Source organism: Stenella coeruleoalba (genome assembly GCF_951394435.1).
Source record: "Stenella coeruleoalba genome assembly, chromosome: 13".
NCBI lineage: Eukaryota > Metazoa > Chordata > Mammalia > Artiodactyla > Delphinidae > Stenella > Stenella coeruleoalba.
Window position 1 is genome coordinate 45,499,704 of NC_137159.1, and position 24,786 is coordinate 45,524,489.

The 24,786-nt window shown below is 37.4% G+C and overlaps 2 protein-coding genes across 2 annotated transcripts in view; both read left to right on the plus strand.

The window, feature by feature from the left end:
• PSME4 (proteasome activator subunit 4) overlaps positions 1-24,786 on the plus strand; it is a gene marked incomplete at its 5' end in the record, with an annotated part of 101,208 nt that overhangs the window by 11,616 nt on the left and 64,806 nt on the right. The window contains 2 exons of the mRNA XM_079941580.1: positions 16,411-16,551; positions 17,200-17,316. Of these exons, the coding sequence (XP_079797706.1) occupies positions 16,411-16,551; positions 17,200-17,316 (258 nt within the window). The remainder of the gene's footprint in view (positions 1-16,410; positions 16,552-17,199; positions 17,317-24,786) is intronic.
• LOC307196549 (acyl carrier protein, mitochondrial-like) lies at positions 4,223-5,325 on the plus strand (the record flags this gene model as incomplete). The annotated part of the gene is given in 4 exon segments (XM_079941595.1): positions 4,223-4,226; positions 4,793-5,046; positions 5,050-5,057; positions 5,059-5,325. Coding segments are annotated over 4 exon segments (471 nt in total). The 3' UTR covers positions 5,264-5,325.

Below are 24,786 nucleotides of genomic sequence, written 5' to 3' on the forward strand. Positions count from 1 at the left end.
TAACTGTAGGTACGTTTATTATCCCAATTTTACCATTGAAGAAATGAGTCTTAGTGAGGTTATGTAACAGCCTATTTCCCTGCTGAACACAGGGGCTGTTGCTCTTAACCATGTGTCCAAAATGAGGAAAGCTCCTTGGGCTGTGTTGCCTGGGAAGACTACCAGTGAAGGAGAAACGGCAGCTGAGCTTTGAGATAGGATTTGGTTAGGTACGGAGGAATTTGGAGAAAGCCATTTAATGTGTGGGAACAGAGATGGAGCAAATTGAGCACAAGTGTTAAAAGTCTCTACTCAGACTTTAACTTATTGAAATAATCAGTTGTCTGTCTCCGTTTCTAGGCTGTATGCTCTAGGGCCATTTGTTACTTATTTTATGTTTCCATTGCCTGTTGCCATGTCTGGCCCTTAATTGATACTCAGTAAAGCATTTCAAGAAATGAATGCCCCTTATCCATGCCTCAGCAGAGAAGCAAGTGGGAAAAGAACAGAGGCATCATTAGGTGTTAATATTGAATGACTTTATTACTCTAGAAATTGTCCTGTCAATTTTAGTAAGTCATAAAGGATATAACTGACATAGAATATGCTGGAACTCTTGTGTTGTTCAGCCTGTGGTGGATGGGGGTAAAGAGAAGCATAGACCTCAGATCTCTGTGTTTAGTGCCTTCCATCAGAAGTAACTACACTTGGTAAAGATGATACATCTGGTTTTCAGTGTTTTGGAAACCTCTCAATGTTTTAAAGTCAATTTGTTTAATTTGGTCAAATATTTATTGTTAGTTTGGAGAGTTTTGTTTTGTTTTGTTTTGTTTTTTAAATAGAACTAGCCCTGATGAGCTGTTTGTAATTACTTACATCACTGTATTTCTCAAGGTACACTTATACATTCAATCAGTTGAGAAAATGTTTCTCAGTGTTCACCTTGTTTCATCTCTGGTTAGAGCCAAAGGTTAAATAGGTACAGAGGCATGGTCCCTGCCACCATGTAGATTTCAGTCACCTAAAGAAATAGAATAATGTATTACATACATAACTATAGTATGAGATAGAATGTGAAAAATACTCAAGTTTGGTATGAGCTATAAGGGGCAGAGAGGACAAAGATAGCACTTTTGATTGGGACATCAAGAGTATTTTCCTCTCAGGCAGGCAAAAATACCATTCCAATTCCATTTTATACTCAGTGCTTCAGGATGAGATTAATTTCTGTAATGAATTTTAACATAAGTCTTATTTTCTGTTTTTTATATTCCCCACCAATATGTCAAACAATTTGAGCTAGGAATTCATTGTTCAGTATGCTTGTACACTTGTGTAAACATGTAAATACAAAGATACCTACTAAATATTATTTGTAATTTTAAAAAATAACAGGAATAACATAAATGCCTAAAAAGAGAAGATTGAGGAAATCATTATTTTTATAATGGAATATTAGATAGCTATTAAAAAGAATATGGCCAATCCATATTTATAGGCATTGAACAGCGTCTTGACTTTTCTATTAAGTGAAAAAACTAAGTGGTAAATAATATCTATAGTATCGTTGAATTTATGGTTTTTTTTTCTTTTTTTTTTTAAAGAAGATGTTGGGGGTAGGAGTTAATTAATTAATTTATTTTTGCTGTGTTGAGTTTTCATTTCTGTGCGAGGGCTTTCTCTAGTTGTGCCAAGTGGGGGCCACTCTTCATCGCGGTGCATGGGCCTCTCACTATCGCGGCCTCTCTTGTTGCGGAGCACAGGCTCCAGATGCGCAGGCTCAGTAGTTGTGGCTCACGGGCCTAGTTGCTCCGCGGCATGTGGGATCCTCCCAGACCAGGGCTCGAACCTGTGTCCCCTGCATTAGCAGGCAGATTCTCAACCACTGCGCCACCAGGGAAGCCCCGCATTTACGTTTTTATAAAGTATATACATATGTACATTTGTATATAAATAAAGTCTAGAAGGATACTATGCAGGCTGTTAACAGTTGTAGACAACAGTTTCAAATTTGTATGCTTGGTGTACTGTTTGAACCATTTAAATAAGTATATATTGCTTTCCTGATAAAATAATAATAATCTCCCCCCCCAATAATATTTTCCTCTCAAGTCTCCAGGATGCAACTTATAGTTGGTTTAAAAAAAATAAAAAAGAAAATGTATAGGTTTATGGGACCATCCACAGATTTCCAGCATGGCTAGATACAGATACTGAAGGAACATTGTCTTATTATCCATCACTTAACTCATTGTTTATCCTCTGGGTTGACCATTTTTTTAAATATTTTTTTAAAGGCAAATATCTTAAGGTGTATTTAGCCTCATATGTAATTAAAGAACATAAATTGAAACAGACTGTATTAGTATTATATTTTTAATGATTTTAACAGAGTTTAAAAAGCATATATTGTGCTCTAGTCAGTCTGCTAAGGTGCAGTGGTTCTCAAACATAGTGAGACATCTGGGAAAGTTATAAAAAACAACAGGTACCTGGAAGCCCATTCTAGAACAATTAAATCAGAATGTCTTTCATGCACATTCATCAATTATCCATCACCATAGCCTTGTGAGAAAACCCAGGTTTTACAAATGCTTGGGAGGTTAAATGACTTGCTCAAGGGACTGACATAGAGCAGTTTGAATTCTCAGCAAACTTGTAGAACCATGCTGTTCCTGCTTGCTTGGCTACTGTGTTGAAATCCATAAATATTCTGTCTATCCAGAGTTGATTATAATGTTGGGAATTGCAAAACAAGTTAGCATGGAAACATAAGACATCCTCCACTTTATATAACACCTTTGTTCCCATCGTTCCAACCAGCAGCCATGTTTGTTTGTTTGTTGTTGTTTTGGCCCCACTGTGCGGCAAGTGGGATCTTAGTTCCCCGACCAGGGATCCAACCCCCGCATATTGGAAGGGCGGAGTCTTAACCACTGGACCGCCAGGGAAATCCCATTGTGTTGGTCTATCCCCTTTTTTCATCCTCAGTTTGACTTTTTAGAGGGGAAATAGAACAAGCAGTGTTCTTTTGGCTGTGTCTTCTTGTCACAGAAGTTTGCTGTTCTCTCTGTGTTCCTCTACCTAGAGCTGTTTTTTGTGCCTCTTGCCGCCTCTTTCCCCAAATGCTCAGATTATCTTAACCTTGAGTTTCCTATTTAGAGTCATGATACCTCTCTATTCTTTCAAGATTCGGTTCAATAATCACTTAGGTATGATGAAACTTTGGTTAAAAAAAAAATCACAAAACTCTGATAACACTGCATTTATTCCCCTCCTTCAGTATATTACCTAGTTTTCTGAGTACATGTCTCCTCACATCTGATTGTGAGTTCTCAGCCTAAAGGAACTATTTGGATCATACTCTTGTGCTGTACATGTCATTTGCTCTAGAAATGCTTTTTGAATCAATAGGTAATTGAGTGAAAAGAGGAGAGGTGGGCTTATGAGAAAACCCTGCATTTAATCTGTTCACTTACTGTTTCTAGCAGTGAGAAGCTGTATTGGCATTTTTTTTTTTTTAATTAAAAAAACTTTTTTTGGCTGCGTTGGGTCTTTGTTGCTGCGTGCGGGCTTTCTCTAGTTGCGGCGAGCGGGGGCTACTCTTCGTTGTGGTGCTCGGGCTTCTCATTGCGGTGGCTTCTCTTGTGGAGCACTAGGCGTGTGGGCTTCAGTAGTTGTGGCACTCAGGCTCAGTAGTTGTGGCTTGCAGGCTCTAGAGCTTAGGCTCTGTAGTTGTGATGCACAGGCTTTGTTACTCTGCGGCATGTGGGATCCTCGTGGACCAGGGCTGGAACCCGTGTCCCCTGAATTGGCAGGCGGATTCTTAACCACTGCGCCACCAGGGAAATCCCCATATGCATGCTTTTAAATGATTTGGTTTCTTTTTATTATACTTGTTTAATATTTTCTAATTTACATTTTATTATAATCAGACTACTTGGCTAGTATAATATTCACATGTTAGAATTAAGTAAGGTTTTCTTTGTGGCCTATTTTACAACCAGTTTTTATAGGTGTCCCACAAAAAATTCAAAAGAGGGCATAGTTTCTGTAAGCTCACAATTTTTATTTGTATCTTCTAAAGTCAGCTTTATTAATTACATAATTCTAATTACCTTTAGTGGAAGTCAGATTGAAGTGGTAAAGACACAGTAATTGATTTTGTTGCTGCTATACAGGACATAAAGTTTCATTTTCTTTTTCAAGACTATATAATAGTATTGTATAATTTTATCAGGAGATGCGTAATCCCTGATTTTCTCTTTTTGTGATGTTAGTAACTGTCCTACATCTGTTAGATATTGCAAAATGGTGATACCTTTTATTCTTCATGAACTTAGTGAATTTAAACATACATTGTAGTTAATTATCGTGATTCATGGTTTCATTTTTGGCTGGTGAGACCTATACAACTTGACTCCTATGCTCTTTATTTTTTATTTTTTTTGGCCACTGCACAGCTTGTAGAATCTTAGTTCCCCCACCAGGAATTGAACCCGGGTCACAGCAGTGAAAGCACCAGAGTCCTAGCCACTGCACTGCCAGGGGATCCCTTCTGTGCTCTTTTAAGTAGGAGTTTAGTAGATTTTTAAATTAAGATAATAGTAGAAATGCAGAAATATTGATTACTTGATTTTAAACATACAACACAGGTTGATATGAAATGTTTTTACATGTTAATTTTAATTATAATAAATTATGCCTGTTTACTTTAGAAGAGTTTGAATGAACAGAGGTATATAGAAGAACATGAAGTAGTTTGACCATCAAGAGGTAACACTTTAGCGCCGTGCATCCTGGGTCGGCGTAGCCATTGCGGCTCGTGTCCTTTGCGCCTGTGTCCTTCGACTGCCTGCGGCCTTCGCGCCGCTGCCCAGGCTCCCCACGCTGGCCGTGGCCCTGCCGCTCAGCACCACCCTGTTCCCCTCGGGGACCCGGACGAGGCCTGGGGCTCCGCAGCCGGCCTTTGTACTTGCACAGGTTCCAGGTGAAGTTACACAGCTGTGCCACCAGTATAGGGACGCACCCCCTTTGACATTAGAGGGAATCAAGGACCATGTTCTTTAGGTCTTGAAACTATGACAAGACTGACCCAGAAAAGCTCTTAGTAAATTCCCATTTTATGAAGGACCTCGGCTTAGACAGTTTGGACCAAGTGGAGATTATCATGACCATGGAAGACGAATTTGGGTTTGAAATTCCTGATCTAGATGTGGGGAAGTTAATGTGCTCACAAGAAATTGTAGATTACATTGCAGATAAGGAGGAGGTATATGAATAAAATATCAGACCCTTTTTCTTCACTGAGAGAAGACTCAGAAGATGCTGGCGAGTGTCTGAAAGTGAGAATGCATTTCTGCATCATTGCTGACTGACAGAGTAACTCTGTTTAGACTTGTACTTAAATTATCTTGTGTTTTTTTGCTCTTTGAAAATAAATCTGTAAAACCAAAAACAAAGAAAAAAGGTAACACTTTATAGTGTTTATTTTTATTTATTTTTTGCGGTACGCGGGCCTCTCACTGTTGTGGCCTCTCCTGTTGCGGAGCACAGGCTCCGGACGCACAGGCTCAGCGGCCATGACTTACAGGCCCAGCCGCTCCACGGCATGTGGATCTTCCCGGACCGGGGCACGAACCCGTGTCCCCTGCATCGGCAGGCGGACTCTCAACCACTGCGCCACCAGGGAAGCCCCTATTTTTTAATTTTAATGCATGATTGTTTCTTTTTTATTTAGTTACATATTGTGAATGTTTTGTATCCTGATTTTTTATATATTACATTTCACATCCATAAAAATTCTTTGAAAACAATTTTAAATGACTACATTGTAGTCTAAAGGCATAAACCACAATTTAACAAACCATTCTCTTATATCAGACTTCTAGGGTTTTTTCAGGAAATTTTTATTAATTGCAAATGTGCACTTGAAAAGCTTTTTGGTATTTTGATTTTGATATTCTGAATTTTTATTTAAGACATATTGCTAGATATGACATTGAAGGAAAAAATCATCCATAAATACTTTTAAGTACTTTCAATGACAATATTTAAATTCTGGTTTTTAAAATTTCAAGCTAAAGTTTCATTTTTTTGCCTTGTAAGTAGGACTACTCAAAATAAAACACTTAAGGTTAAATTTCATTGCAAATGTTGTATATGTTTTATAATAACAAATAGTCTTAATGTTGCTCTGAAATGATGTTAATTTTACTTTACTGATGGATATAGAACCTTAGAAACCCAGTGACTGCCTTGAAGAAAACTAACTGATGAATGACAGAACTTGTATTGAAAACCAATATTTTTAGCCTCTAGCCAAGATCCAATTCTTAGTTCATTTCAATAGTGCTGTATAATTTTATACTTTACTTAAATTTCCTTCGATATATAATAAACTTGTCTTCAGGATATATAGTAGAAAGAACCTTGACAGCATTGTACATTTCGTTAACTAATTGCTGTTCCTGGCATGCCACTGTCTTTCTTTACTTGCAATTAAAAGTTAAAGTATTTGGGACTTCCCTGGTGGCGTAGTGGTTAACAATCCGCCTGCCAATGCAGGGGACACGGGTTCGAGCCCCGGGAAGATCCCACATGCTGCGGAGCAACTAAGTCTGTGCGCCACAACTACTGAGCCCACGTGCCACAACTACTGAAGCCCTCACACCTAGAGCCCGTGCTTCACAACAAGAGAAGCCCGTGCACCGCAACGAAGAGTAGCCCCCGCTCACCACAACTAGAGAAAAGCCCGCGCACAGCAATGAAGACCTGATGCAGCCAAAAATAAATAAATAAATAAAATTTTTTAAAAAAATTAAAGCATTTGATTAATACACTTGATTAATTCACTGTAGGGTTGTGAGGAGGAAGCAGTTGAAAAATGCTTTTGTATTATCTTTTACTGTTTTTTTTACCCCTACGGGAGGATGGAACATAATGACTTGTCATCTATATATTCTGGATAGTTTAAGAAAATATCCTATTCAGAAGTTCAATCCTGACTGTTACCGAGGTTTTCAAGTATTTTAATAGAAATTTTTAGTCGTAAAATGTAATGTGCAAATTAATTGGAAAAAGAGAATGGACTGTCTCTAAATATGGTGTAAAGTAGAATTCTTGAGCATAAATATATAGAAAAAACTGGAGTCGTTTTTGTAAAATGGAGACTCTCAGCCTCCATTCTCAATATTTTTTAAAATTTCCTTTTTTTTTAAAGAAACAACTTTGCTGCATTTAACACTCCCAGTATTTTCGATGGACTAGATTTAAGATGGAGCCTAGGAATGTGCATTTTAAACAGTCTAATGTCTAATAGACATTTACTAGGTAATGTCAAGCAGTTTTTCCACAGTGGTTATACCACTTTATACACACATCAGTAGCCTATGAAAGGTCTGGTTCCTCCATGTTCTCACCAAAACTGGGTATTGTTAGGCTTTTTAATTTTAGCCAGTCTGGTGGTATGAAGTGGTACCCTATTGTGGTTAGTTTTTTCTTTTTTTTTTCTTTTAAATTTTTAAATTTAATTCAATTTTTTTTTATATACAGCAGGTCCTTATTACTCATCAATTTTATACACATCAGTATATACAAGTCAATCCTAATCGCCCAATTCATCACACCACCATCCCCACCCCCGCATGGCTTTCCCCCCTTGGTGTCCGTACATTTGTTCTCTGCATCTGTGTCTCAACTTCTGCCCTGCATACTGGTTCATCTGTACCATTTTTCTAGTTTCCACATACATGCCTTAATATACGATATTTGTTTTTTTCTTTCTGACTTACTTAACTCTGTATGACAGTCTCTAGATCCATCCACGTCTCAACAAATGACCCCATTTCGTTCCTTTTTATGGCTGAGTAATATTCCATTGTATATATGTACCACATCTTCTTTATCCATTTGTCTGTCAGTGGGCATTTAGGTTGCTTCCATGACCTGGCTATTGAAAATAGTGCTGTAATGAACATTGGGGTACATGTGTCTTTTTGAATTATGGTTTTCTCTGGGTATATGCCCAGTAGTGGGATTCCTGGATCATATGGTAATTCTATTTTTAGTTTTTTTTTTTAATCTTTAAAACACATACGTTTATTTTTCATTCACCTGATGTTGGCGCTGGGTCTGGGAGACTCTTCCAAGGGTTGGCTCAATGGTAAAGGCTGCTTCAACCTATTTTTAGTTTTTTAAGGAACCCCCATACTGTTCTCCATACTGGCTGTATCAATTTACATTCCCACCAACAGTGCAAGAGGGTTCCCTTTTCTCCACACCCTCTCCAGCATTTGTTGTTTGTACATTTTCTGACGATGCCCAGTCTAACTGGTGTGAGGTGATACCTCATTGTAGTTTCGATTTGCATTTCTCTAATAATTAGTGATGTTGAGCAGCTTTTGATGTGCTTCTTGGCCATCTGTATGTCTGCTTTGGAGAAATGTCTATTTAGGTCTTGTGCCCATTTTTGGATTGGGTTGTTTTTTTAAAATCGAGCTGCATGAGCTGTTTATATATTTTGGAGATTAATCCTTTGTCCGTTGATTCGCTTGCAAATATATTCTCTCATTCTGAGGGTTGTCTTTTCATCTTGCTCATGGTTACCTTTGCTGTGCAAAAGCTTTTAAGTTTCATTAGGTCCCATTTGTTTATTTTTGTTTTTATTTCCATTACTCTAAGAGGTGGATCAAAAAAGATCTTGCTGTGATTTATGTCAAAGAGTGTTCTTCCTATGTTTTCCTCTAAGACTTTTATAGTGTCTGGTCTTACATTTAGGTCTCTAATCCATTTTGAATTTATTTTTGTGTATGGTGTTAGGGAGTGTTCTAATTTCATTCCATTAAATGTAGCTGTCCAGTTTAACCAGCACCACTTATTGAAGAGACTGTCTTTTCTCCATTGTATATCCTTGCCTCCTTTGTCCTGGATTAGTTAAGGATAGGTACATGGGTTTATCTCTGGGCTTTCTATCTTGTTCCATTGATCTATGTTACTGTTTTTGTGCCAGTACCATATTGTCTTGATTACTGTAGCTTTGTAGTATACTCTGAAGTCAGGGAGTCTGATTCCTTCAGCTCCTTTTTTTCCCTCAAGACTGCTTTGGCTATTCGGGTTCTTTGTGTCTCCATACAAATTTTAAGATTTTTTGTTCTAGTTCTGTAAAAAATACCATTGGTAATTTGATAGGGATTGCATTGAATCTGTAGATTGCTTTGGGTAGTATAGTCATTTTCACAATATTGATTCTTCCAATCCAAGAACATGGAATATCTCTCCATCTGTTGGTATCATCTTTAATTTTTTCATCACTTATAGTTTTCTGCATACAGGTCTTTTGTCTCCCTTGGTAGGTTTATTCCTAGGTATTTTATTCTTTTTGTTGCAATGGCAAATGGGAGTGTTTCCTTAATTTCTCTTTCACATTTTTCATCATTAGTTTATAGGAATGCAAGAGATTTCTGTGCATTAATTTTGTATCCTGCAAGTTTACCACATTCAAAGATTAGCTCTAGTAGTTTCCTGGTGGCATCTTTAGGATTCTCTATGTATAGTATCATGTCATCTGTAAACAGTGACAGTTTTACTTCTTCTTTTCCAATTTGTATTCCTTTTATTTCTTTTTCTTCCCTGATTGCCGTGGCTAGGACTTCCAAAACTATGTTGAATAATAGTGGTGAGTGTGGACATCCTTGTCCGTTCCTGATCTTAGAGGAAATGCTTTCAGTTTTTCACCATTGAGAATGATGTTTGCTGTGGGTTTGTCGTATACTACCTTTATTACGTTGAGGTAGTTTCCCTCTATGCCCACTTTCTGGAGAGTTTTTTATCATAATTGGGTGTTGAATTTTGTCAAAAGCTTTTTCTCCATCTGTTGAGATGATCATATGGTTTTTATTCTTCAGTTTGTTACATGGTGTATCCCATTGATTGATTTGCGTATATTGAAGAATCCTTGCATCCCTGGGAAAAATCCCACTTGATCATGGTGTATGATCCTTTTCATGTGTTGTTGGATTCTGTTTGCTAGTATTTTGTTGAGGATTTTTACATCTATATTCATCAGTGATATTGGTCTGTAATTTTCTTTTTTTGTAGGATCTTTGTCTGGTTTTGGTATCAGGGTGATGGTGGCCTCAGAGAATGAGTTTGGGAGTGTTCCTTCCTCTGCAGTTTTTTGGAAGAGTTTGAGAAGGATGGTGTTAGCTCTTCTCTAAAAGTTTGATAGAATTCACCTGTGAAGCAATCTGGTCCTGGACTTTTGTTCATTGGAAGATTTTTAATCACAGTTTCAATTTCATTACTTGTGATTGGTCTGTTCATATTTTCTATTACTTTCTGGTTCAGTCTTGGAAGGTTATACCTTTCTAAGAGTTTGTCCATTTCTTCTAGGTTGTCCATTTTATTGGCATAGAGTTGCTTGTAGTAGTCTCTTAGGATGCTTTGTATTTCTGCAGTGTCTGTTGTAACTTCTCCTTTTTCATTTCTAATTTTATGGATTTGAGTCCTCTCCCTATTTTCTTGATGAGTATGGCTAATGGTTTATCAATTTTGTTTATCTTCTCAAAGAACCAGCTTTTAGTTTTATTGATATTTGCTATTGTTTTCTTTGTTTCTATTTCATTTATTTCTGCTCTGATCTTTATGATTTCTTTCCTTCTGCTTACTTTGGGTTTTGTTTGTTCTTCTTTCTCTGGTTCCTTTAGGTGTAAGGTTAGATTGTTTATTTGAGATGTTTCTTGTTTCTTGAGGTAGGCTTGTATAGCTATAAACTTCCCTCTTAGAACTGCTTTTGCTGCATCCGATAGGTTTTGGATCATCATGTATTCATTGTCATTTTTCTCTAGGTATTTTTTGATTTCTTCAGTGATCTCTTGGTTATTTAGTAACGTATTGTTTAGCCTCCATGTGTTTGTTGCTTTTTACGTTTTTTCCCCTGTAATTGATTTCTAATCTCATAGCATTGTGGACAGAAAAGATGCTTGACATGGTTTCAGTTTTCTTAACTTTACTGAGGCTTGGTTTGTGACCCATGATGTGATCTATCCTGGAGAATGTTCCATGCGCACTTGAGAAGAAAGTGTAATCTGCTGTTTTTGGGTGGAATGTCCTATAAATATCAATTAAATCTATCTGGTCTATTGTGTCATTTAAAGCTTCTGTTTCTTTCTTTATTTTCATTTTGGATGATCTGTCCATTAGTGTAAGTGAGGTGTTAAAATCCCCCACTATTATTGTGTTACTGTCGATTTCCTCTTTTATAGCTGTTAGCAGTTGTCTTATGTATTGAGGTGCTCCTGTGTTGGGTGCATATATATTTATAATTGTTATATCTTCTTTTTGGATTGATCCCTTGATCATTATGTAGTGTCCTTCCTTGTCTGTTGTAACATTCTTTATTTTAAAGTCTACTTTATCTGATATGAGTATTGCTACTCTTTTGATTTCCATTTGCATGGAATATCTTTTTCCATCCCCTCACTTTCAGTCTGTATGTGTCCCTAGGTCTGAAGTGGGTCTCTTGTAGACAGCATATATATCGGTCTTGCTTTTGTATCCATTCAGCGAGCCTGTGTCTTTTGGTTGGAGCATTTAATCCATTCACGTTTAAGGTAATTATCGGTATGTATGTTCCTATTACCATTTTCTTAATCGTTTTGGGTTTGTTTTTGTAAGTCCTTTTCTTCTCTTGTGTTTCTCACTTAGAGAAGTTCCTTTAGCATTTGTTGTAGAGCTGGTTTGGTGGCGCTGAATTCTCTTACCTTTTGCTTCTCTGTAGCGCTCTTGATTTCTCCATCGAATCTGAATGAGGTCCTTGCCAGGTAGAGTAATCTTGGTTGTAGGTTCTTCCCTTTCATCACTTTAAGTATATCAATCCACTCCCTCCTGGCTTGTAGTGTGTCTGCTGAGAAATCATCTGTTAACCTTATGGGAGTTCCCTTGTATGTTATTTGTCATTTTTCCATTGCTGCTTTCAGTAATTTTTCTTTGTCTTTAATTTTTGCCAATTTGATCACTATGTGTCTTGGCGTGTTTCTCCTTGGGTTTATCCTGTTGGGAATGTCTGCGCTTCCTGGACTTTGGTGGCTGTTTCCTCTCCCGTGCTAGTAAAGTTTTCGACTATAATCTCTTCAAATATTTTCTCTGGTCCTTCGCTCTCTCTTTTCCTTCTGGGACCCCTATAATACCAATGTTCTTGCATTTAATGTTGTCCCAGAGGTCTCTTAGGCTGTCTTCATTTCTTTTCATTCTTTATTTTTTATTCTGTTCCACAGCAGTGAATTCCACCATTCTGTCTTCCAGGTCACTTATCTGTTCTTCTGCCTCAGTTATTCTGCTATTGATTCCTTCTAGTGTAGTTTTCATTTCAGTTATTGTATTGTTCATCTCTGTTTGTTTCTTCTTTAATTCTTCTAGGTCTTTGTTAAATGTTTCTTGCATCTTCTCCATCTTTGCCTCCACTCTTTTTCCGAGGGTCCTGGATCGTCTTCACTATCATTATTCTAAATTGTTTTTCTGGAAGGTTGCCTATCTCCACTTCATTTAGTTGTTTTTCTGGGGTTTTATCTTGTTCCTTCATCTGGTACATAGCCCTCTGCCTTTTCATCTTGTCTATCTTTCTGTGAATGTGGTTTCTGTTCCACAGGCTGCAGGACTCTAGTTCTTCTTGCTACTGCTGTCTGCCCTCTGGTGGATCCGTGTGGATCTGTGTGGAGATCCACAGATCTGTGGATCTGTGTGGAGGCTATCTATGTGGCTTGTGTAATTTTCCTGATGGGAGGGACTGGTGGTGGGTAGAGCTGACTGTTGCTCTGGTGGGCAGAGCTCAGTAAAACTTTAATCCGCTTGACTGCTGATGGGTGGGGCTGGGTTCCCTCCCTGTTGGTTGTTTGGCCTGAGGGAACCCAACACTGGAGCCTTCCTGGGCTCTTTGGTGGGGCTAATGACAGACTCTGGGAGGGCTCGTGCCAAGGAGTACTTCCCAGAACTTCTGCCACCAGTGTCCTTGTCCCCATGGTGAGCCACAGCCACCCCCTGCTTCTGCAGGTGACCCTCTAACACTATCAGGTAGGTCTGCTTCAGTCTCCCCTGGGGTCACTTTTCCTTCTCCTGGGTCCTTTTGCGCACACTACTTTGTGTGTGTCCTCCAAGAGTGGAGTCTCTGTTTCCCCCAGTCCTGTCGAAGTCCTGCAATCAAATCCCACTAGCCTTCAAAGTCTGATTCTCTAGGAATTCCTCCTCCCATTGCTGGACCCCCAGGTTGTGAAGCCTGACGTGGGGCTCAGAACCTTCACTCCAGTGGCTGGACTTCTGTGGTATAAGTGTTCTCCAGTCTGTGAGTCACCCACCCAGCAGTTATGGGACTTGATTTTACTGTGATTGTGCCCCTCCTACCATCTCATTGTGGCTGCTCCCTTGTCTTTGGATATGGGGTATCTTTTTTGGTGAGTTTTGGTGTTGATGATTGTCCAGCAGCTAGTTGTGATTCTGGTGTTCTCACAAGAGGGAGTGAGGGCACGTCCTTCTACTCCGCCATCTTGGTTCCCGTCCCCTATTGTGGTTTTAATTTGATTTTAGTGATGAACAATGATGTTGAGTATCTTTTCATATGCTTATCAGTCATGTGGATGTTGTCTTTTGAGAAGTGCCTTCCTGAGTCTTTTGCCCATTGTTTATTTGGTTGTGTTTATTATTGATTTGAAGGAGTTCTTAAGTAGTTTGGGGGAGTACTTTGTCAGATGGTGATATGTATTCCAAATATCTGACTGGGCTTTTTTATTTTCAGTGGTGTTTTATTGTGAATAGAAGTTCCTGATTTTAATGAAGACCAGTTATTAATTTTCTTCTTTTAGTACTTTTTGTGTTCTTCAGAAGAAGTCTTGGCCTTTTTTTTTTTTTTTTTTTTTTTTTGCGGTACACGGGCCTCTCACTGTTGTGGCCTCTCCTGTTGCGGACGCGCAGGCTCAGCGGCCATGGCTCACAGGCCTAGCTGCTCTGCAGCATGTGGGATCTTCCCGGACCGGGGCACGAACCCATGTCCCCTGCATCAGCAGGCGAACTCTCAACCACTGCGCCACCAGGGAAGCCCTTGGTCTGTGTTTTGAGAAATGCTGAGGCAGGAATCACTTTCTGCTTGGCAAGAACTATTTGCTGTTGACAGGGCAAATAGGTTTCTGAGTAATCCCCCTAAAATCTCTAGTTTTGTCAGCAGTTCTAGCTCCTCTAAGAATCCCTGGGTTTGTCTCTTCTTTTCATAGTATTAAATTTTGGACTCTATGAATTTTATGTCCCTAATGTTTACACAATTTATACTATAGTAAAAAGGCTTGTAGGTAAATTATTTCAGTTGCTTAGAGCAGTGTTTCTTCAATTTTTCCACAGAAGTCTTTTAGCCACAAGGGAGAGTAAGTGCATAACCGCAGGGGCACTTGTACCCTGTCAAGGCCTGAGGTAGCCACTGGGAACAAGAAATGTTTCATTGGACTCTTCTGTTTTATCTTTAAAATATGTGCTGTTTCTTAGGGGATATGGTTTGTTTTCACTTGAAAGTAGCGTTTAAATGATTTTAGCTTTTACTCCTAAATTTAGAGTGCAATTGAGGGAGGCTTCAGGAGTCTATACCATGTTCATTCAGCAGCCTGAAGTATCTCTGGCAGCCCTGGGCTTAGGGTCTCTATGTATTGTCTTCATTAGCCCATTTCCTTTATCAGGCCTAGGTGGTTAAGAAACTTTCACCGTAATTACTGACAGAGGCAAAACAATATCTCAGGTCTCATTGCTGTCTCCCCTCACCGCCCCCACCCCCGCCCCAATACTGTTTGATCGCCTAGTACTAAGGTGAAATCATGGGATTATACCTTGAAAGTTCAGACAGACAAGAGCTGAATAAATATGCAGCAGCCTGAGAAAATTAAAAAAAGAGTGCTCTTATTGGACCAAGAATATTGAGGATTTTCTGGAAAAAGAAAAACAGGTATTCTAATTTTAGAAGTTAAACGCAAGTTTAATTTGATCTTAGTTGTTGGGGAAGTGCTAAAGATCATATAAGGAATGTTAATGCTGTGTCTTCTGTTGAATTATGTATTTGTCTATAAAATGGTCTTCCTCAAACTCCTCAAAGGAGTTTATGATTTTAAGTATCCAGTAATTTGTTCTAAGTAAGTTTTTGTTCCTTAAGTTTTAGTTACTTCTGAATCCTTAACTATGCCATGCTTAGTCATTCTTGCTTTTTGGGACACCTTTTCCTTAAATTGCTTATAGTTGACGCTTTTGTTTACATTGAGTCCCTAAAGTTAAAAAATTGAAAACATATAATTCTGAGATAAAATACTGTGCTTTTTTGGTAGCAACATAATTTTATTATAGTTATGAGTTAATGCCTAGAAACAAATAGTACAAGTTAGGTAACGCTGTATTGTTTCAGGATTCTCAGTAAGCGTTCATCAAAGATTCTTGTGGTTAAAACAGTAAACTTCTATGTCTGTACTCTTTTGTCCTGTTTTATAATGTTGTGATATGATGTTTTTAAGTAGTTTCAGCAAGTCATTAGGTAGATTGTTATTCTGAATGAGCACTTGCTTAATAAAGGAAAGGGTGCAGAGGGATTCTTTTCAGGTTACCGTGTCCAAAGGCCAGTTAAAACCATGCAAAAAGAAAAGAGCAGTGTTATAATTGGTCATTAAACGTTGATGTGAATTCAGTTATTATAACTGAATTATAAGTTTTTTGTCAATAAAGTACTTATTTGGTAATCTCTTAATTAAAATACAGAGTAAGTCTTTCCTGCACAGTGATGAGTGTGCAGTGTGATAAAATGTTTGACATCAAAGACTTTTGAAATTAAAGTGTAACAATACATATTTTTTTTTATTGTGGCAAACTCTTAAATTTACCCTCTTAACAATTTTTAAGTGTACAGTATGGTATTGTTAACTGTGTGTACATTGTTATACAACAGATCTCTAGAATTTTTCATCTTGTATGACTGAAACCCTATACCCATTGTACAGTAGCTCCCTGTCTGCCTTCCCAACCCCTGGCAACCACCATTCTGTTTCTATGAGTTTGAGTTTGATTACTTTAGATACTGCATATAAGTGGAATCATGCAGGATTTGACTTTTTTTGATTGTCTTATTTCACTTAGCATAATGTCCTCAAGGTCCATCTGTGTTTTAGCATATGACAGCTTTCTTCTTAAAGGCTGAATAATATTCCATTGTGTATATATGTGTGTGTGTGTGTGTGTGTGTGTGTGTGTGTGTGTGTGTGTGTGTGTGTATATATATATATAAAACATTTTCTTTATCCATTTGTCTGTTGGTGGACATTTATGTTACTTCCACACTTTGGCTATGTGAATAATGCTGCAATGAACATGAATGTATCACGATATCTATCTTTAAAGGCTGTATCGATTTTTCTCTTGCAGATATATTCGACTTTATGGGAGAAAATTTAGCAAAGAAGATCATGTTCTTTTTATCAAATTATTATATGAGCTGGTATCAATTCCAAAACTGGAAATCAGCATGATGCAGGGATTTGCACGTCTCTTAATCAACTTGTTAAAGTAAGTCAATGTCCTGTGATTTCTGCTAAGATTTTTTTTTTTTTCTTCAAGGTTTTAGGGAATGAGGAGAGCTAAGTGTTCTTTGGTAAGAAGACCAAGTCCCAAATTACCATTTTGGAAAAAGATTGCAGAAAACTTTATCATAAGTTTAAACCCCATGTGTTAATTAACCTTTTAATTAAGATTCCTTTTTCTCCATGAAGTCTTCTCTTCTCTAGCATATACTGAACTATATGTTGTCTATTTGTTTCATTTATACTAATTACCTTCCCTTATGTAGACTGTAAGATCCTTGTGAAGACAGGGATCATTTATTCTTTTGCTTATCCCAGGCACCCAGCACAATTCGGGAAACACTTAAGTACTCCATAGATAGTGTGGGAAAGTATGAAACTCATCTACAATAATGGTGGCACAAATTTTACTGCCTCTTTTTACCTGGTGCCCCTTGAGGTTTGGACAGCAGCAAAAGTCCTGGTGCACTGTTCTTCCTCCTACCATGTTTTGCCAGTGAGTGGCTGAGGATGGGGAAAAGCAAAACCCACTGTGATGACAGCAGCATTTAACAACTGTTCTCCCAGTGTAGTATGTGTAGTATACACACCCTGAGCAAGCATATACACATGTATTTACTCTTTCTTTAATTAGGAAAAAGGAACTTCTTTCAAGAGATGACTTGGAGTTACCTTGGAGACCACTTTATGACATGGTGGAAAGAATATTATATTCCAAGACAGAGCACCTGGGATTAAATTGGTTTCCTAAGTAAGTATTTCCATTTAAAGTACTTTTGGGGAGCACTTTTGGGGACTCTTAGGGGTTTGATCATAATAGAGAAATGTTGGGTTACTTGAGATAAGCAAGCAAATACACATTTTAATGTGCTCATTTTTATGTATTTTTACTCCTAAAACAATTTATTGCCCTCTTTAAGCTATATCTGAAGCTGCACTTAAGAATTTCCCACCACCATATCTCTAACAGCTAACATCACCATACTGGCCAAAGAAAACAAGAGATTTTTGTTTGAAATCTAATATTTTGTCATGCACATTTGGCATTCTTCATAGTATATCCACATATGTTTTAATTCTTCAACTAAAATGAATGCTTCAAAAGGAGGAGCTTTGCGTATTCCAGGGGGCACCCACATCCCAGAGCACACACACTCCCAGTTAAAGGAGCATCAGTTTCAGTGATTGACTGTGTTATAGTACAAATTATTCAAATGCACGGTCTTTGGTTTATGTTATTTTCTAGTAATGTTTAGACATAATAAGACTATAAATCTCTGGCTGTTTATGGCTTCTTGTACACACATCCTGACTCTTCCAGATCTCTAATTTTGGTACATTTTGTATTTAATTCTGAACCTTTACAGAGTGCAGTATAATCATCTGTCCTTTTTGATTAATAGTGATTTCAGGCTTGACTGCAAAGTGTCATTTTTCCCTGTTAACAAGGGTTTGTCCAGTTGTGATCTAGCTCTTAATTTTCTCAGTCTTAGCGTGTTTGGCTTAAAATACTCTTAAATTTGTGATTGAGGTTTATTTTTAGGAAATCTTTTTTTAAACTTTTAATAGCTGTTTCCTCTTATTATCTAGAGTTGTTTCTCATATACATATGCACTCATTTTCTGAAGAACACCATTTTATATGCCTGTATTATTTTCCTTTTTCTCTTTTATAAATGAAGTCTTTGAACATTTATTTCTGTGGTTTTTCTCTCAATCCTAGACATGTTTACATATCTACCCAGTTTAGTTCATTTAATCCATGATTAATCCTCAGGCCTCACTTAAGTCAGCAGTCGTAAGTGAATTTTTTTGAAAATGACTGCTGATGACAGACTTTAAAGACTTTTAGGTCATAGGTAAAGAGTGAAATGATGTAAATGGAAAGAGTAAAAAAAAAAACAAACTATAGGTAATTGTGAACTTAGGCCCTAATTGTTTTTTGGACAGTAGTCACAAATACTCTCAGAAGGTATTTCAGTCAGTCACATGGTCAGAAGGTATTTATTTCTTGAAGATTTCATGTGTTAAAACAAGGAAACCCATTTCAACCATAAAAGTGGCAGAATTCATCATGAAACTAAAGGGTGCAATGTTCAAGTGTGTTTTTCCTAATATTTATTATGAAAACCCCAAATTTAACATGAAAGATTACTTTTGAGTTTTATTTCTGTCGGAGGGAGCATGGAACAGACTGGATTGACTAGACCTCAAGATCTGAGCCTATTGAACTTTTTTTTTTTACAGCTGTTTATTTTATTTTATTATTATTTTTTTTGGCTGTGTTGGGTCTTTGTTGCTGTGCGCGGGCTTTCTCGAGTTGCGGTGAGCGGGGGCTACTCTTTGTTGAGGTGCGCGGGCTTCTCATTGCGGTGGCTTCTCTTGTTTTGGAGCACAGGCTCTAGGTGCACAGGCTTCAGTAGTTGCAGCATGCAGGCTCAGTAGTTGTGGCTCGCGGGCTCTAGAGCGCAAGCTCAGTAGTTGTGGTGCACAGACTTAGTTGCTCCGCGGCATGTGGGATCTTCCTGGACCAGGAATTGAACCCGTGTACCCTGCATGGGCAGACGGATTCTCAACCACTGGGCCACCAGGGAAGTCCTGAGCCCATTGAACTTTTGACTAGAATCACCATTTCATATATTTCAGGGACCTTTAAATGGAGTTCAAAATCAGTTATCTTTCTAAAATTTTCCTGGCTCATTTTTTGACTGCCTTTGAAAGTCTTTGGTAAATCATGGGGGAGGGAAAGCTATTCCTTCAGTAATTTCTCCTTCTTCAGCATTTCTTTTACTTCTCTATAACCAAGTGTCACACTTCCTGCCCTGACAGGTGTAACTTTGCAAAAGCAGCCACTTTTTTTTTTAAGTACTATGTCGTTATTAATAAATATCTATGGCTTTCCTCTTCAGTGATGCCATTGTTTTCCAGGAAATTTTGTTAATCCTTATTACTGTTAGTGTCAATCATTGTTTATAGTTCCCTCCCTGCATCTTGATACTAATTACCATGTCGTTTCCTGAAGCTTCACATCATCCTTGCTGTTATGGAAACCTTCCTTAAAAGTTTCACCTTGGCTGTTCTTGGTCTTTTGAAGAGACATCAAGTCTTTGATGAAATCTTTACTTGGTTTACAGTGTGACTCTTAACTCTAATAGACTTTTGTATTCTGTAGATAACTATTCCAAAATGAAATTCATAAATAGCATGACCTTTCTACACTCAAAAATAAATATAAATAATGTTTTAACCGTAAAAGAAATAATGGGAAAGTAGTTTATTATAAAGCAATATATATTTCAAACATGGATGCACTATTATACTAAAAAACGCAGTATAGGAGACTTCTCTGGTGGTCCAGTGGTTAAGAATCCACCTTTCAGTGCAGGGGACGTGGGTTTGATTCCTGGTCGGGGAGCTAAGATCCCACATGCCATGGGGCAACTAAGCCCGCACGCCATAACTACTGAACCCACGTGCCACAACTAGAGAGAAGCCTGTGCACCACAAGGAAAGATTCCGCTTGCCACAAGACCTGACGCAGCCAAAAATAAATAAATAAATATTTAAAAAACAAAACAGTATGGTATTCAGATTTTGCATCTACTTTTAATGAGTAAGTTTGGATTTAAGAGTAAAAAGATCAAAACACATTCTGTATCAGAAGTACAAGAAAATGTAAAATAAACAGCATAGCAGCATTGTTAGTGGACATTGAAATAAAAACTAGTGCTAGGATACAGAATAACAGGCCACACTTACTTAAATATGATGAGAGAGAGAGAGAAATAACTTTAATTTCAGACTACTGACTGGGAAAAAAAAGAAGTAAGATACTGTTGCAGGTGAGCTGGCCTTATTTATAACATAGTCTCACAATGATTCTTTATGTAATTATGTGGGATGGTGTAGTTACTTAGTATTACAAAACATTATTTTTAAACATTATCACATGTGAAACAAATAGGCAAAGGATGAATTAGGAAAAGAAACATTAATATATGAAGCCATAGAGAATTTGTGCAGCAGACTTTTGCCAAAATAAACAATGTCAGTGTGTAATTTTCACAACATAAATTGTCTTTTGTGTCCTACCAAAATAAGGATGACATTCCAGAAAAACATGAAACATTTTAACAACAAAATTATTAATGAAATTCTCTGACATCCTCATTCTTTGTGTATCTGATAATTGCAAGTGTAGTGACACTTGGTTCTAAGACTGTTAAAGCAATCTTCAATCTTAGTTACATATTTGTATGAAAACTACACATGCACAGGGATTTAGTTTTGGCAAATCAAGTGGGGCAACTGGAATTGCCATTATGCTGTAATTTTTTTTTCTTTCAGGAATCATTAATAACCGTAGGTAAAATTTTCAGCCAAAGTACAGCCTTCCTTCAATTTACATGTTAGTTGTATTCCTAGAGATTCGATGTCTATTAAAACTGTGTGAAAAATAGTTAATGTTTAAAGCAGTTAACTTTTAGTTCAAGAATTTTTAACCTGTATAACCGTGCATTGGGACATTTGAAAGTCTTGAAGTAATAATTTTTTGTTGAGTCTGGATAGTCCATGAATTGCAGGATATCTAATATACCTGGCTTTTAATCACTAAAGGTCCAGTGAGTCCTCCCCACAATTGTGGTAGTTAAAAATGTCCCTTACATTTCCAGAATGCGCCCTGCATGTGGTTAGAGGCTTATGGATTTGCTGTCCTCTTAGCCTGCATCCATGCAAGTTAAAGTTTGCTGCCTCATTAATCAGTCTCTCCTGTTTTCTTACCATTGGTCCAGCACTTTTTGCTTTCTTTTTTTCTGTTTTTAATTCTGTAAGATCCAGGTCTTTTAGTTTCCAAACCAGTATTCTTTTTCCTGTTCCAGTGCTTCTCAGATTGTCCATTTAATACCTCCTTCCCCTTCCCCAAAGATGTTTCTTAAGAGGTGTGGTGTGAGAAATTTCTTGGAATTTTTACATTTTATCTTAAACATTCATATCTTTATTAGGCATATTAAGTAATGCTTTCATAAGTAAAAATTTCTTCCATATGTATCTCTTGACTAAAGTTGATGCTCCAAGAAGATGAACTCTATTGGCCTAGTGGCTTGGAGCACTTACACACAGGGCTGTGTGTGTCCACTAAAAGGAGCACACATTGTGAAGTGCAGCTCTGTTGATGCATCCTGTTTTTAAAAATGATGATGTGTTGTTCCAGTTTGAAGTGATCAGAGAGAATACTGGGCATCTGGAACTACTTTTGAGGGGGCACTTTCTTAGTGAGAGGCAGCACTGTAGGACAAAATTTGAAACTTAATGTCTCTTCTGTTAAAAAAAAAAAAGCAGTTTTTCAGAATTGTAATTAATTATTTATTCATTTTTTCTAATTTGCTTTAATCTTTTTACTGTTATTATCATATTTTACCTCTCCTTTTTTTTTTTTTTTTGTGGTATGCGGGCCTCTCACTGTAGTGGCCTCCCCCGCTGTGGAGCACAGGCTTCGGACGTGCAGGCCCAGCGGCCACGGCTCACGGGCCCAGCTGCTCCACGGCATGTGGGATCTTCCCGGACCGGGGCACGAACCCGTGTCCCCTGCATCGGCAGGTGGACTCTCAACCACTGCGCCACCACGGAAGCCCTACCTCTCCTTTTGAAAGGAGTACCTGTACCATATTTCCATTCAGGTCACACTGTATATAGTTACAACAATTAACTTTGAAAGATTTTCAGATTCTTTGGTTCTTGGACTGTTTCATCACACTTGCCTTGATTTTAATATTGGAGGAATCTGATGTGTTAGAGACACTAGTTGGAGAGCCATACAACAGTACTTTCACTTTTTGTTCCTCACAGCTAGTCTCTGTCCAGTGAATTTCTAAGATGGGATCATTTAAAACATTTTAAAATTTACTTTTCTACTTAAGATACTATTGGGGCTTCCCTGGTGGCGCGGTGGTTGGGAGTCCGCCTGCCGATGCAGGGGACACGGGTTCGTGCCCCGGTCCGGGAAGATCCCACATGCTGCAGAGCGCTAGGCCCGTGAACCATGGCCGCTGAGCCTGCGCGTCTGGAGCCTGTGCTCTGCAACGGGAGAGGCCACAACAGTGAGAGGCCTGCGTACCGCAAAAAAAAAAAAAAAAAGATACTATTTAGTACACTAGTATAGCAAGTGTTTATAGCCCAGGGATAGAAGTGTGACTTTTTACAAACATTTTATTTCAGAAAATTCCTTAAGGAGCCCTTTAATATGGCATGCTTTGGGAGTTAGTATTTTGTTTTGAGTATTTTCATCTTAAATGTATTCTGAGACATTTTGAAACAGTTTTGTCAGCTGACTGCATGTATTCATAACTATTTTTAGAATACCATTTTTATAATCAAAAGTGAAAGCTTTTTTCATTTGTTAACTGTTTGTCTTTCAAGTCTTAAACTCATGTGCCTTATGTGTTTGTCTTTATTGAAACCACTGCTTAGAATGCCATGCATTTCAACATGACTTTAAAAGCTGATTCCATTGTTTGAAGCAAGGATTATTAAACTTCCTTCTCCTTTCCCCTATTTTCTTCTCTGTCCCCTCCTCCTCCTTCTTTTTTACTTCCTCTCCTCCTTCCCTCCTCCTTTCTGTCTTTTTGCCTCAGTGGCAAAAGACCCTTTTTACTTTCATCTGTTTTTACTTTCTACTGGAGAAACAATTTGTAGGGTTTTTTTATTCAAAAGAAAAATTAAAATTGGAAAAAACCTAGGTAGTTGTGAACTCGATACTAGCAACTTAAGAGCTGCTTATTGTTTACTTTGTAAAAGAAGCATCTGAATCTTTTGGGCATGATTTTATGTCATAAAACAGTGTCCCACACACTTAATTGGAATAACATATTACAGGTTACAAATGTAGGCAGCACGGTAAAGAAAGGTATTGCTACTAACAAAATGTGGGGGAATTATGCATAGATCAGTTTTTACAAATGAACATAGATAATTCATGTTTGAATTGCTATGTGTATATATAGAGATTTATTTAGTCTTATTACTATCAGTTCAGTTTTTGTGGGTTGTTTGGTGTTTTAAAGGTTTACATATTTGCATCATGAGTAGCTTGGGCCTAGATAACTCATTTACATTTTAAAAAATATTTAAATATCTATTTTTCTTTTATATATATTCTAAGGTGGATCATACAGTATTAAACTATTTCATTTTTCATATTAATCTGCCTCTGGAGAAATTTGATATTTCCCTTTTCTGGTACTTGTTCTTGATTTCTTCTTTCTCTGTTAAATCTAAAAGGACCATTTGAATTGGTACTCTTATCCTTAAGATACAGTTAAATCCTTTGTTCCCCCATCAACACATGAAAATGACATTTCTTAACCTCTGTTGGGGTTTCTTGATATGTGTAGCCACATTTCTAAGCTTAAGTTACTACCAGCAACTCAAGAATGATCTTTAGCTACAGAATTTAACATGATAATGAAATATGAAAGTAATTTGTCTGAGAACCTGTTGAAATTTAAAATAGTTTACAGTTATTTTGTTAATAAACAATGATTATTAATATGGCATTTGCAGTGATTTTTTTAACATGGTATTTGAGGAACATTCTATTTGCTTTTTAAAAAATTCTATTTTTATTTGGAAATTAGAGAATAATTGGTTGATTTTATTAATTTTTATTAATGACTTTGATAGTGCTTCTTTCCAAAGTTGTGCTACAATGATCTTTCTCTAGAAACTGCTCTTTTTAAAGCAATTTAAAAAATACTCAGTTCACATTGATCAGGCTTGTCATCACTTGTAGCAATTATACACACTCTTTTTACCTGAGTGGTCAGAATTATTACAATTTCTTAACATTTACTTGCCGTACAGGCATACTTTTTTCTTGAAGTAATTGTATTGAAAAACCCATGTTAATGCTACATCAGTGATGAAGATGTTATATATTTAGACTGTCCTCAGGTAAAATTATCTTGAACCTAATTTTGTGTGAAGTGGCTGTGAAAAATGACTGCTGATTTAACTAAGCAGTATTAGATTTTGTAAGATTAGATATGCGGTGGATAGTGTTTGACTAACTGATGGTGGATTTGTTTGGATTTAGGAAAAGCAGGAAAAAACTGATATATTAAGTTACAAGGAGGTTGAGGCAGAGGTATGTAGAATATACCAGGGTTATAGTTTCCCAGTTCATTTATAAAAAAGCAAATATGATTACTCTGAAGTTAAATTTT